This window comes from Cricetulus griseus, chromosome X, assembly GCF_003668045.3.
Source record: "Cricetulus griseus strain 17A/GY chromosome X, alternate assembly CriGri-PICRH-1.0, whole genome shotgun sequence".
In the NCBI taxonomy this organism is placed as follows: Eukaryota; Metazoa; Chordata; class Mammalia; order Rodentia; family Cricetidae; genus Cricetulus; species Cricetulus griseus.
The window spans coordinates 602,637-615,955 of record NC_048604.1 but is presented as its reverse complement, the minus strand read 5'-3'; the positions used below and the strand labels follow the sequence as shown (position 1 = coordinate 615,955).

The 13,319-nt window shown below is 37.4% G+C and overlaps 1 protein-coding gene across 10 annotated transcripts in view; it reads right to left on the bottom strand.

Moving 5' to 3' along the window:
* F8 (coagulation factor VIII) overlaps positions 1-13,319 on the bottom strand; it is a 148,975-nt gene that overhangs the window by 35,273 nt on the left and 100,383 nt on the right. For all 10 annotated transcript variants that reach the window (XR_003488308.1, XR_003488309.1, XM_027432495.2 and 7 more), the window contains 5 exons: positions 5,958-6,167; positions 4,745-4,973; positions 4,373-4,555; positions 2,832-2,948; positions 2,346-2,417 (listed from right to left, as the gene is read on the bottom strand). Coding sequence is in view for 8 of the 10 variants with exons in the window: in XM_027432495.2 (XP_027288296.1) it covers positions 2,346-2,417; positions 2,832-2,948; positions 4,373-4,555; positions 4,745-4,973; positions 5,958-6,167 (811 nt within the window). In the remaining 2 variants the exon portion in view is untranslated. The remainder of the gene's footprint in view (positions 1-2,345; positions 2,418-2,831; positions 2,949-4,372; positions 4,556-4,744; positions 4,974-5,957; positions 6,168-13,319) is intronic.

The window sequence follows — 13,319 nt, the reverse complement described above, 5'->3', positions numbered from 1 at the left end:
TGATAATATTGATTAGTGTTTAAATAATTTGTTTTTTGATATTATATATACCATACTTTATTTTTTATGGGGTGCGGTACCAGGGAATGAACCTGGGCCCTTCCATGTGTTAAGCAAGTACTCTACCACTGAGGTATATATGAAATCTTCAAGTGGTACTATAGTATTTCTTTATCATATAATGTACATTTATTATTGTAAAGCCAGAAAATTTAAAAATAGTAAAAAAACAAAATGAAAAACATAGTCTTTCCATCCAGAAATTCCTTAAATAATACTCAAACCTTTTTTTTCTTTCTCTTTTAAAGTAGAGGTTGACAAAATTTTCATGTCAAAAGACGGATAGCAAGTACTTAAATAGTGGTAGATTAGATGGTCTCTGTTTTAACTACATAACTATCATTTTAGCCATAGATACTATGTAAATGAATGGGTATGACTTTGTTGCAGTATAAGACTTTTATGGACATATCAACTTGAATTGTATAATTTTAATGTGCCATGAAACATTTTTAAATTCATTTAAAAATGGAAAAGATGGGCCAGTGAGATGCCTCAGTGAGTAAAAGTGCTTGCCACTAAGGTCGATGACTTGAGTCTGATCTACATATCAGAAAAGAAAGGACTCATGTAGACTGTCTTATGACTTCTACATGTGCACACAGGCATGAATGCGTACACACATACACATAAATCAGTATATTTTTTTGTTTTTCAAGATAAGGTTTCATTGTGTAGCCTTGGCTGTCCTGGAACTAGCTCTGTAGACCAGACTAGCCTCAAACTCACAGAGATCCACCTGCCTCTTCCTCCCGAGTGTTGGGATTAAAGGTGTGTGCAACCACTGCCTGACAGTATAATAAATTTTTTCAATGAATAAATTAACTATTTTGGAAGAGGAAGCAGACTAGAATAGTGGGAATAGGAGTATAAGAGTGTAATAGAAGACTGTGAGTACAATCAAAGTACAATATATTCAAATAGGAAAACAAAAATGTCACAATGAAATCCATACTTCTGAATATGTAATATACACTAAAAATGGAAAATTATTCTTAACTCACATATGAAAATAGGTAATGGGCCTATATACAAGGATCTGTAAATGTTCATTCTAGAATAACATGTGAGAATTTTCTATAGCCTCTATTCAAGCTTTACTAGCACTGTTCCAAAGAGAGTGTAGCTTCTTACTATGCTCAGTAGAATGAACTCACATGAACAGTACTAAAGTAGGGAGCTTTTTTCAGGAGTTAGTGCCATTGTCCAGGTAAGAAATGAAAGTGGCCTGAATTAATATGGTCACAGTGGAAAATGGAAAGAAGGATACAGACTTGAGAGGAATATACTGAGCAGAATTAAGAAAAACATGGAGAGGGCCGAAGAGATAGCTCAGCAGTTAAGAGCAATTGTTGCTCTTCCAGATGACCCAGGTTCAGTTCCCAGCACCCACAAGGAAACTCACAACCACCTGTAACTCCAGCTCCAGGGTATTCTATGCCATCTTCTGGCGTCTGCAAGCACCAGACATGCCAGTGATGCACAGATGTATATGAAGGCAAAACATCCATATACATCTATATCTATATCTATATCTATGTCTATGTCTATCTATATCTATATCTATGTAAAAAGAGAGAGAAAATCATGGAAGGCAGTAGATTGGTTATTGTGGTGATATTTTGTTTATGACCTAACAAATAAAACTTGCCTGAAGATCAGAGTACAAAGCTAGCCACACTAGTTAGCCATAGAGGCCAGGCAATGGTTGCACACACCTTTAATCTCAGTAGCCATACTAGTTAGTCATAGAGGACAGGTGGTGGTGGTGATGCATGCGTTTAATCCCAGCACTCAGGAGACAGAGGCAGATGGATCTCTGTTAGTTCAAGGCCATTCTGGGCTACATGAGATGAATGTGTCTAAAGGAAAAACAGAGCTCACGCAAAGGTGATCCCAGCACTTGGGATCACATGCCTTTAATCATAACACTAGTAAGGTGGAGACAGGAGTGATATGGTTGGGTAGAGAGAGGAATATAAAGCAGGAGAAGACAAGAGAGAGAGGCAGTGTGAAGTTTCATAGAGACAGATGCAATCTAGGCAGTCAGTCTGAGGAGGCAGTCTGAAGACAGGATCATCCCTTTGGTCTGAGCATCGGTAGAGGTAACAACTCTCTAGTGGCTGGCCACTTTGCTTCTCTGATATTTCAGCATTAACCCCTATATCTGATTCTGGGTTTTTATTATTAAGATCAATTAGAATTTGTGTTACAGGTTATTTCAAACTCTCCAATAGAAATAAAAAAATAGCTCAGATTCTTATAGCAAAATTAATAGTATTTACCATAGTGTCCTGAAGCTGTAATCTGAAAATCTTTGATGCTTCCAGAAGCCATTCCCAGAGGAATCTGGCACTCTGAAATTAAATACAGAAGCCAGGAATGACACAGAACCCATGAAAACAAGGATTAATTATAATGTTTTTAGGTGAGTGGTGGTTCTCTTGTTTAAAGTTATATCTCCAAACTCTTCCATGTGAAGTTTTTAAGTTATCTTTGGTAATTGAATCAAAATTAAGTCCCAGAATTTACTACTGTGAAATTGAAGATTGTTTAAGCACAAGTTTGTTAAGTACCACAGATTCATATTCAAAGGGTCAAAAGCTTCTATCTCTTCTGAAGACTGATGGTTTCTACCAGCAATACTTAATTTAACTTTAATAATAATGCAAGGCTGCATTTATTTCTTGACCAAGGCACCACTTGAGCAGGAGGAAAGTTCTACAGAAATAGACTGAATAGTTAGTGAGCTTCTACCCAGAGTTACTCACGCTTGCTGTACACCAGAAAAAGAGTGCTCATTCCAGACTGTAAGTGCTTGCCAATAAGGCATTCTACTCGCCAAATTCCAGCTCTGGATGGTAGCATTTCCACTGTCTCAAAAACTCCTTTTAAAATCAAATGAAACAAAATTATTTTTCATTAAAAATGGGTATGAAATACATTGGCTTATTTGTTGTGGAATATTATTTTAAGGTGTGTTACAATTGCTTATCCTGTGGAACATTTGTTTTAATGATGCAAAGATACATTGCTTTTGTTTAGGCTGCATTTGTTTAACTCTGTGAAGCTATGTTACTTTGCCTGTCTAAAACACCCGATTGGTCTAATAAAGAGCTGAATGTCCAATAGCAAGGCAGGAGAGAGAAATAGGCGGGGCAGGCAGGCAGAGAGAATAAATAGGAAGAGAAATCTGGGAAGAGAAGGAGCAAGATAGAACAAGGAGAGGAGGATATCAGGGGCCAGCCACCCATCCAGACAAAGAGTAAGAGTGAAAGTAAGATTTACAGAACTAAGAGAAGTGTAAAAGCCCAGAGGCAAAAGGTAGCCAGGTTAATTTAAGAAAAGCTGGCTAGAAACAAGGCAACCTAAGGCCAGGTATTTATAAGAAAGAATATGACTCTGTGTTTGACTTATTTGGGAGCTGTGTGGCAGGGCCCCCCAAAAGATCTCAAAGAGCCAAAGAGTAATAAAACACAAACAACACTTATTTACAATATGTATCATCACAAGAGTTATGAAATTCAGTTCCATCATTCTCAGATATCTCAAGCACAAAAGACTTTTCATGTACATTTTTGCTATGAAAAGTCCTATAGGTGTCTTTACTAGTGACCAGATGTAACCTGAAAGGGGAAGAAAAACCACAGTAAGATCATCTTGGATCCACAGCACTAGGTAAAGGGACTTCAAGTTGCAAGAAGCTGGAAGGAGGGGAGAAGCTGGACAGGTAGCTCAGCAGTTAAGAGTGCTAGTGTTCTTGCAGAGGACTTGAGTTTGGTATCAACTTCCTATGTCAGGTGGTTCACAACTACCTACAATTACAGTTCTAGGAGTTCTGATGACCTCTTCTGGTCTTCATGGGCACCAGGCACTTATATGTACATACATACACACACACACACACACACACACACACACACACACACACACACACACTGTTTAAAAATAAAATTGTGTTTTGATCAACACTTTCATTAGTGCTTCACCAATATATTGGTTACATATATAAACAAATAAGCCTTGATAAGTACTGGTGTCATGTGGGATTTGAGGGGAAATGATAAAGGATTCTTAGGAAAGTACTACATGGTACTAATTATTCATTTCTAGTAGTTTTATGCCCCTAAAATTATCTTGTTCATTTGCTAATTTATTTCTCTGTATAGGATAAAATTACTTGAAAAAGCAAGGCATTTTAGAAAGGAGATTCTCTCCTGTGTTATTGTTTATATTACCAGTACTGAAACCATTTAGAGTAAGTATTCAATACAGAGAGCAGGTAGAAAAAAATGAACAAACTATCTCACACCTGGATAGAGGTTGTACACTGCCATTTTGTACTCCTCTTTTTTCCGTACAGTGAACACATGTCCACTGAAATGAATAGATTGGATGTTCTCATTGCTACCCATGCTGAGAAGATACCATCGAATTCTTTGATCTTGAGCCATTACTAAGCCTGGTAGGGTATCCATCACATAACCATTGATTGCTGGAAAAGAACATAGAGAAAATTATTAAACTATATCACTAAATTTTGCTTCCTTTTTCTACACAGAAAATCCTAATACCCATCAGGATTTAACTTCTCATTACTGTTCAAATCTCTGGCTCAAAACTCATATGAAATAATACACACTACATTTCACAATGAGTAATATTTATGTGTCGATTATGTTACCATGAAAGCGATAATTCTCTTTCAAAGTGGGGTCTTCCATCTGGATATTGCATGGTGTCTTGCAGTTCCTTTCTACATTTTCAGTGAAGTACCAGCTCTTGGTCTCATCAAAGATAGTGAAAAACAGAGCAAATTCCTGTACTGCCACTTGTCTCCCATGAGCAGGATTCAGTGTGTTCTCATGGCAAATCAGTATGGGTCCAATTAATCCTGAGTGCATATCTTTTTCCTAGAGTCCCAGGATGACATTAATTGTATTAGTGTATGTTCTCTCTTATCAACTTGTATGCCAAAGTAACATTTATTCTCTGCAGTAGATTCCAGAGTGATATTTCTAACACAGAAAAGGGACATCACTTCCCTGACTTTACAGATATACACTGAGCCGAAATCGGGAATTTAGTTGAAGAGAGGGAGGAATGAAGAACGATGGGGTCTGTACCAGGCTGGAGAAACCCACAGGAACAGTTGACCTGAACAAGGGAGAGCACATCGACCCTAGTTGTTGTCCGGGAGGCCAGTACAAGACTGATCCAGACCCCTGAACATGGATGTCAATAAGGAGGCCTCTGCACTCCAGGGAGCCTCTGGTGGTGGATTAGTATTTTTCCCTGGTGCAAGAAGGGACTTTGAGAGCCCATCCTACGTGAAGGGTTACACTCTGGTCCTGGACACATGGGGAAGGGCCCAGGACCAGCATAGGAAGACTTGGTGGACTTTGCAGAGCCCCAGTTGAGGGCCCTACCCTGCCTGGGGAGTGGTGGGTGGATGGGGTGGGGGGTAGTCTGGGAGTGGGGGAGGAGGGTTGGGGGTGAGGGGAGGGAGAGGGAGAAGGGACTTGAAATAAGCTTGTTCCCTAACTAGAACTAATAAAATAAAAAAAAAACTTCTCATTGTGTTTAGGATAAATAACATAATTCTTATCATAGAAGATAAAAATCAGGCTAGAAAATGGCTCAGTTGTTAAGAGCACCAGCTGCTCTTCCAGAAGATCTAGGTTAAATTTCTAGCACCCACATGGCAGCTCACAACTGTTTCTAACTCTAGTTCCAGGGAATCCAAAGCCTCCTTCTAGTCTCTAGAAGCACCAGGCATGCACTTGATGCACAAGCATACACACAGGAAAAACACCCATACACATTAAAAAATTAAAAAAGATAAAAGCAATTTCTTTTAAGTAAGAATATGACTATACCAATAAAGAACCACTTACAAGATCAACATCAGAGAAATAAGCCCAGGCCTTGCAGTCAAACTCATCTTCCGTGGGTGCCATATGGTGTTGTACTTTCCAAAAATAAATTTTGGTTTCATTAGGCTTGACAAAGTTTCTTCTAGGTTCTTCTTGTCTCTGATCTTCCTTATAAGAAATGAGGCTAGAATAGAAGGAGTAGGGACGAGAGGCCTGGTTTCTGAAAGTTACCTGAAGAGGAAAAAAAATCCAGAAAGAATAATTTTTTAGAATAATAAAATCTTCAAGAGTTTTAAAGTTTTATATCTGTATCCCTTTAACTTTTGGTCTTTATCCAATTTTTATTACCTCAGACCTTAAGAACAAAGTCATGAGAAAATTTTGAATTCTAATTTTATAAATGAAAATTATGGAGAAAAATTCTTAATCACTTAAAAGTAATTCAAAAGTAAACAGAAAATGTCACTATAACTTCAAGAGTGACTAAGTTTTGCCATAATAAATTCCAAGGTGGATGTGAATTATCTTTTTAAATTTTCTAAACAATGTATTTTGATTATAGTTACCTCCACTTTTCTTCTGTATCAAACCCTACATCCCTACTCACCAAAATTTGTGTCTTCTTTTTTTTAAAGGTTTGCTTTTTAGATTTAAAAACCTATGCATATTCATCATAGAATACATGCAAACTAATTGTAACATGAATAATAAAAACCCAGAGGCAGATATTGGGGTTCAAACTTCCAGCTGAAAATCAGAAAAGCAAAGCAGCCAGCCACTACCTTTTACCCTACCTCAGGCTGGAGAATAAATCTCTGAGACTGACTACTGAATGCCCTGCTCCTATTTTATATACCTCTCTAGAGCTGGGATTAAAGGTGTGGGATCCCAAGTACTGAGATCTCCTTTGTTTGAGCTGTTTCTCTTTTAGACTGCTTCATTCTAATGTAACCCTGGGTGGCCTTGAGCTCACAGAGACCCACCTGCCATTGTCTCCTGAGACTTGGGATTAAACGTGTGCATCACCACTACCTAACTAGTGTGGCTGGTGGAATTAAAGGTATACTTTACAATTTCCTGGTTCTATGGTTGTGGCTAGCATTGCATTTTGATTTCTAGGGGCTTTATTAAATCATAAACAATATATTACCACTCTTCCCCTTTTTTGTCTAATACAAAAAAGACTACAACTAACATAAGAAAAAAATATATAATCTCTCAGTGCACGAATGAGCTTTGGGAGCTCATTCCCTATGGAGGGATACTCTCTCAGCCTAGATACATAGAGGAGGGCCTAGGCTCTGCCCCAAATGATGTGTCAGACTTTGATGATCCCTCATGGGAGGCCTCACCCTCCCTGGGGAGTGGTTGGGGGATGGGATGGGGAGGTCTGTGGGGGGAATGGGAGGAGGGGAGGGAGAGGGAACTGGGGTTGGTATGTAAAATAAGATTGTTTTTAATTTAAATAAAAATTTATTTAAAAAGAAAAACTATATACAATAAGTATAATAAGTATATACAATATATACAAGCAATAAGTTTGTCAACAATATGTAGTACATTTGCATGTGAAAAATTCAGAGAAAATATCTAGTCTATTATCAATCCTATCTTGGTGAGTCCAATGTCTTGTACCTAATTTACTTTCTATTCTAATTTGCATTATAAAATTATCTTTTAATGTCTCTCAAGCTTTTACACTTTGTGCCTTCTTAGTGGGTTTCTATTCTGAGTACGGAAAACAATAACTAGCCTTACACTCCCTCAGAGACACAAGAAGGAAATATTATCTGACTAAGCATGAAGTTGGAGCAAACAGATTCCAAAAAATGTGAGAAATGATAAAAATATCTGGACAGTCATCCAAGGTTCCTCTGCAATGTTGAGGTATCAATCTTTGGCCTGTAGACCTAGTATATCTGACAGACTTTTTAAAAATTTTATTTATTTAATTATTTTTAGTTCAAATTAGGAACAAGCTTGCTTCACATGTCAATCCCTTCCCACTCCCCTCCCCCACAACCCCCCACCTGCACCCCCACCACATCTACCCTCCACTCCCCAGGCAGGGTAGGGCCCTCAATGGGGATCCCTAAAGTCCACCACATCATCCTCGGCCGGGCCTAGGCCTTTCCCCATGTATCCAGGCGAAGAGAGCATCCCTTCACGTGGGATGGGATCTCAAAGTCCCTTCTTACACCAGGGAAAAATACTAATCCACTACCAGGGGCCCCCTAGAGTGCAGAGGCCTCCTCATTGACATCCATGTTCAGGGGTCTGATTCATCTGACAGACTTTTTTATGAAGCAGGATTTTTGAAAGACTGTCCCACCTTGTCTTGGCAAGGTTTTGCAGTCACACTCTTTTGTGTCCTGTTTGTCCATTTTGGACAGCATACTGCCAGCAGTTGAGGAAAGGGCACTTTCTTACCCACTGGCTTACTTTGCCACAAAGAAATCAAACTCTATGTGGAGTTTCTTTGATGCCTATCATCTTCTCTGTAGTAGATTGGTGCTGCCAGGAGCAGACATGTCTCATTGACATAAAGAAGAACCTATGGTATTAAAAACTCTTACAAGCCATATTCTGTAGATCTCTGAAGTGTTTGAAGATTACCTGTCTTTCTAAAATATATGTTTGACCTTGTAAACATACCTAATGAGACTAAAAGTTCAATAGTAACAGGTGACTACTAACCTGTATTTCCTTATTATCCTATATTGTTGGTAATAATAACTTTCAAGGACTAGAAATTTGGATTACATTGAACAAAATATATAGGTACAATACCTTGAACAAGATTAGAAACATATACAGTATGTTTTAACAAAATTAATCTCAAATTTGTATCAATATACAATATTTGTATACAATATACAGAAGTCTAATACAATGTAAAAATTTTAAAAGTAGATTCAATAATCTACTTTTTGCCTCCTCATATCTATATTCCCCCCTTTTTTCAGTGATACAATACTCTACCCTTTTTATCCTGTAACATCTGTATACCCCCCTTTTTGATCATTACCAACACTACTTTGTAACCAATCCTCCTAAACAATGAGAAATATCCATAACCTATTGAATGACCAAAAACTATCCACCCCACCTCTTGGGAATGAGGGTTCTGTGTTCTTAAATTTACTTCTTGCTGTCTGGGGGCAACAGTATCTTTAGGGGAACCTGAAAAGAAAATTTTTGGGTTAACTGTCAAGTGGTATCATTTGTTGTCCAGTCTCTGTAATGGGAAAGTGCAGAGCTTGTCTTAAGTCTTGGGTAGAGTAGTCTGTGAGGCTGGATCACCTTAGCTAGCCACCCCAAAATTGTTGTGAGCCATGTCAATGAGGCTGGATCATCTCAGGTGGCTACCTTGGAATTGTTCTGAGCAGTGTCTGTGAGGCTGGATCATATCAGCTGGCCACCTCAAAACTGTACTGAGCAGTATCTGTGAGGCTGGATCATCTCAGTTGGCTACCTCAAAATTGTTCTGAGGAGTTTGCAGTCCAAAGCTGATCTTTAGCTGGTGTTGTTAAGCTTAATAATGTTATCATAGTTCTGGTGGGATTGTCATTGTGGGGCCCCATCCTCCTTTTGGAGATTTCAAAGGTTGCTGTTAGGCAAGGTCATGGTTCACTGTAGAAAACTGGTAGAGAATCAAACCCAAAACCATTAACAGGAAGGTAGATGAACCCTTTTTCTGGAACTAGTTAGTACTCTATACGACCATTAATATGATGACAAAAACTTTAAAATACAGGTATATTAATTTCATAAATTTTAAAATAATATACCTCAAGAAAAGCTTCAATGATTAAAAATAAAACCAAAGGATTATGAGATTAGTGGCAATACAATAGTCCCTTAATTTTTTTCTTCTGTTCCATATCAGGTGGCTCTTCTGACATGAGACAGAGATTTTTGATTTTACTTTAACAAGCAAGCTTGGGTTTTGAGAAGGAGAGAGCCACACTCCAACTCCAAAGCCAGCTTTAATCTTCAATTGGACTGGGACTACAAAAAGATCATTTGCATTATATATTTGTAGAAAAAAAACAGAAACAAACATTTGGGAAGATTTATAAAATTTGATTTTGTTGGAGATGTGATATACCAATAGGCCAATTTATTATTTTTCTTGGGACAATTTTTCTGGATGATTTGTCCTTTTTCTTCAGATGTCTCATTTGTCCAGTGGTCTCCAGATTCCATAGCTGGATAACTTTATTCTCCTGAAAAGGTTAAATAAAACCTTTCCCCAACCCTAATTTTGGGGAGGTTCTGTTTTGGCAAGGTATATCGGATCAAATGAAAAGCATTTGTTAATTTTATAATTCATTTAGATTAAACATCCATACTGTTTGATAAATTATCATCTCTTCTAATTAAGGGGTCTCTTGTTCAAATAGAATCTTCATAAATTTTGATGGTATCCATAGATTTTCTTCTCCAGTGGAAACAAAAAGCAAAACCTCTTCCCCAATGTAACACATATCCTGGTTTCCATTTGGAGGTCAACACATCTTTAAAGTATACAAGCTGATTTAATTCTGTAGTTTTTTCTATTATCCAATGTCTCTCTGAAGCTGTTGTTCCTTTCTCAATAGCATTTAGAAAATTCAAAATTAGTAAAGCACCATTCAATCTATTTCTGGGGTTCTTTATCATCCCTTTCTGTTTATTTAGCATACCCTTTAGAGTTTTATTTGATCTTTCTATAACTGCCTGCCCTGTAGGTCTGTGTGGTATACCTGTAATATGTTTTAGTAAAACCTTTTTCATTTTCTTAGAGACATATGTTGGAGCATTGTCTGTCTTAATTTGTACAGGTGTAATTACGAAATCAGCCTTTTCTGAACTCAAAGCAGTTGCCCATTAAAAACATGAATAGGTATCAATGGTGTGGTGTACATATTTTAATTTTCCAAGTTCTACAATAGGAACACATCCATCTGCCAGATTTCATTCCTTTGAGTACCATTTCAGTAACTTCCTGCAGGTAGTGGAAACTGGTTGTATAAAGAATAATAAGGAAATTTTCTTTTAAGTTCCTTGGCTTGTTGCCAAGTGATAGAAAAGTCTTTTTAAAACCTTTGCTATTGACATGGTGCTTTTTATGAAATTCTGAGGCCTTTAGCAGATTTCCTATCAATAGTTGATCAATTTCATCAATATTTTGTCCTAGAGGGCCTGGCAGACATGTATGAGATTGGACGTGTGATATATATATATATATATATATATATATATATATATATATATATAGAATGATTCCTATTCCTGATTATGTCTTGTAATTGAATAAATAATGAAGTCAATTCTGTATTGTTTGGTATAAATTCAGCAGTTTCAACTCTTTCTGGATGCAAAACAACTCTTTCTGCATACTATGGATCAGTAACTCTGTTGAATGGATATAATCCATTACCACCATGAGAATAGTGCATAATTCTGACTTTTGGACAGAATTATAAGGAATTAGATCCATTTTACTTAAATTTTCTGATCTGCAACCTGCCTTTCCTGATTTATTTATATCAATATAGAATGGAGTGGCTCCAGTTTTTTGTGTTTCCTTACAATGCAAGTAAGGATCCATTCTTTATAAGTTAAATTCTATTGCTTTTGTGATAATTGTTGTTAATCTCTCCCTGAAAATTACCACAATCTCTTTGCTAGGGTTCACTTTCTACCAATAATTTGACAGTTTCATCGTTAGTGAAATGTAGTATAATTTCTGCTTAATCTATTCCTGCTAAATGACGAAGTATCAATTTTCCTTTTAGAATCAACTCAGAGATTATAAATTTTTAATTTTTTACTCAGTTTATGTGGTAAAAAGATTCATTCTATGATAATATCTTTCTTCTGCATTAAAATTCCTGTAGGTGAATGCTTAGAGGGTAATATGAATGCAGTTTATCTTTGGGTCCACATAATCCACATGTGAAATCTGTAATTTCTCTTCCATCAAAGCCAATTTTCTCTCATTTTCACCTTTGAAACCATAAGCCAGCCCAAAATAAATGTTTTCCTTTATAAGTGTGGCTGTGTTTGCAATTGTACTAGGAATAGTTAAATCATTTTAAGTGTAATTATGACCTTGTTAAATATATAATGCATATGCATTTGCACTTGTATGTGGGATAGTTATGTTTAGGTTATTGTTTTCATTTGGAAATTAACCATGACATAAGTAGATGATTGTGTGTCACGTTGACAAGTTGTGGACTTGTGATGGCTATTCTTGGTTGTCAACTTGAATATATCTAGAATAAACTACTATCCAGAAATGGATGGCACACCTGTGATCATGATCTTTAGGTGAGAGAATAACACACCTTTGATCCAGACCTTGAGGCTGGAAGACACAGGCTTTTGATCCAGATCTTGAGGTGGAAAGACACACCTTTAATCTGGGCCACACCTTCTGTTGGAAGCCTATATAAGGACATGGAAGAAGGAAGGTTTGGTTCTTTGCCTGCTTGCCCTCTCCTTGTCAGCACATTCATTCTCTCACTGGCATTGAAGCCTACCTCTTTGGGGTTTCAGCATATACAGAAGACCAGCTGAGACACCCAGCCATGTGGGACTGATCAACTACTAGAGTCTCAGACTTTCCCTTCACAGCTAGCCATTGTTGGATTAGTTGGAGTGCAGCTTGTAAGTCATTACAGTAAATATATTATATAATATATATATATATATATATCAGTAAATTACACACACACACACACACACACACACACACACATTCCATAAGTTCTGTGACTCCAGAGAACTCTTGACTAATACACTGGGTATGGTGGCATTCACCTTTAATAATAGCACTCAAAAGGCACAGTAGGATCTCTAGGATCCTACTGAGTTTGAGGCCAGCCAAGTCTACATAGTGACTTTCAGGTCAGCAAAGGTGTAGAGGTTAGACTAAAAATAGCCTCCATAGGTTCATAGGGAGTGGCACTATTAAGAGGTATGGCCTTGTTGAAGTATGCGTTGATTTGTTGGAGGAAGTGTGTCACTAGGGGCTGGGTTTTGTGATGGGGGATGTCCTTCTGTATGCTGTTAATGTGTTTCTCTTATTGGTTGATGAATAAAACACTGATTGTCCAGTAGCCAGGCAGGAAGGAAGTATAGGTGGGGCTATGAGTTGAGGAGAATTCTGGGGAGAGAACACAGAGAGAAGCTGCTGGAGTGCACCATGTAGCTGCCAAAGGAGTTACATGCCAGAGCATTATGGGTAAATCGCAGCCTTGTGGCAATACATAGTTCAATAAAAAATGGGTTAATAATTGAGAGAAAACTAGCCAATAAGAAGCCTGAGCCATTGGCCAAACAGATTATAATCAATATAAGCCTCTGTGTGTATTTATTTGGGACTAATAG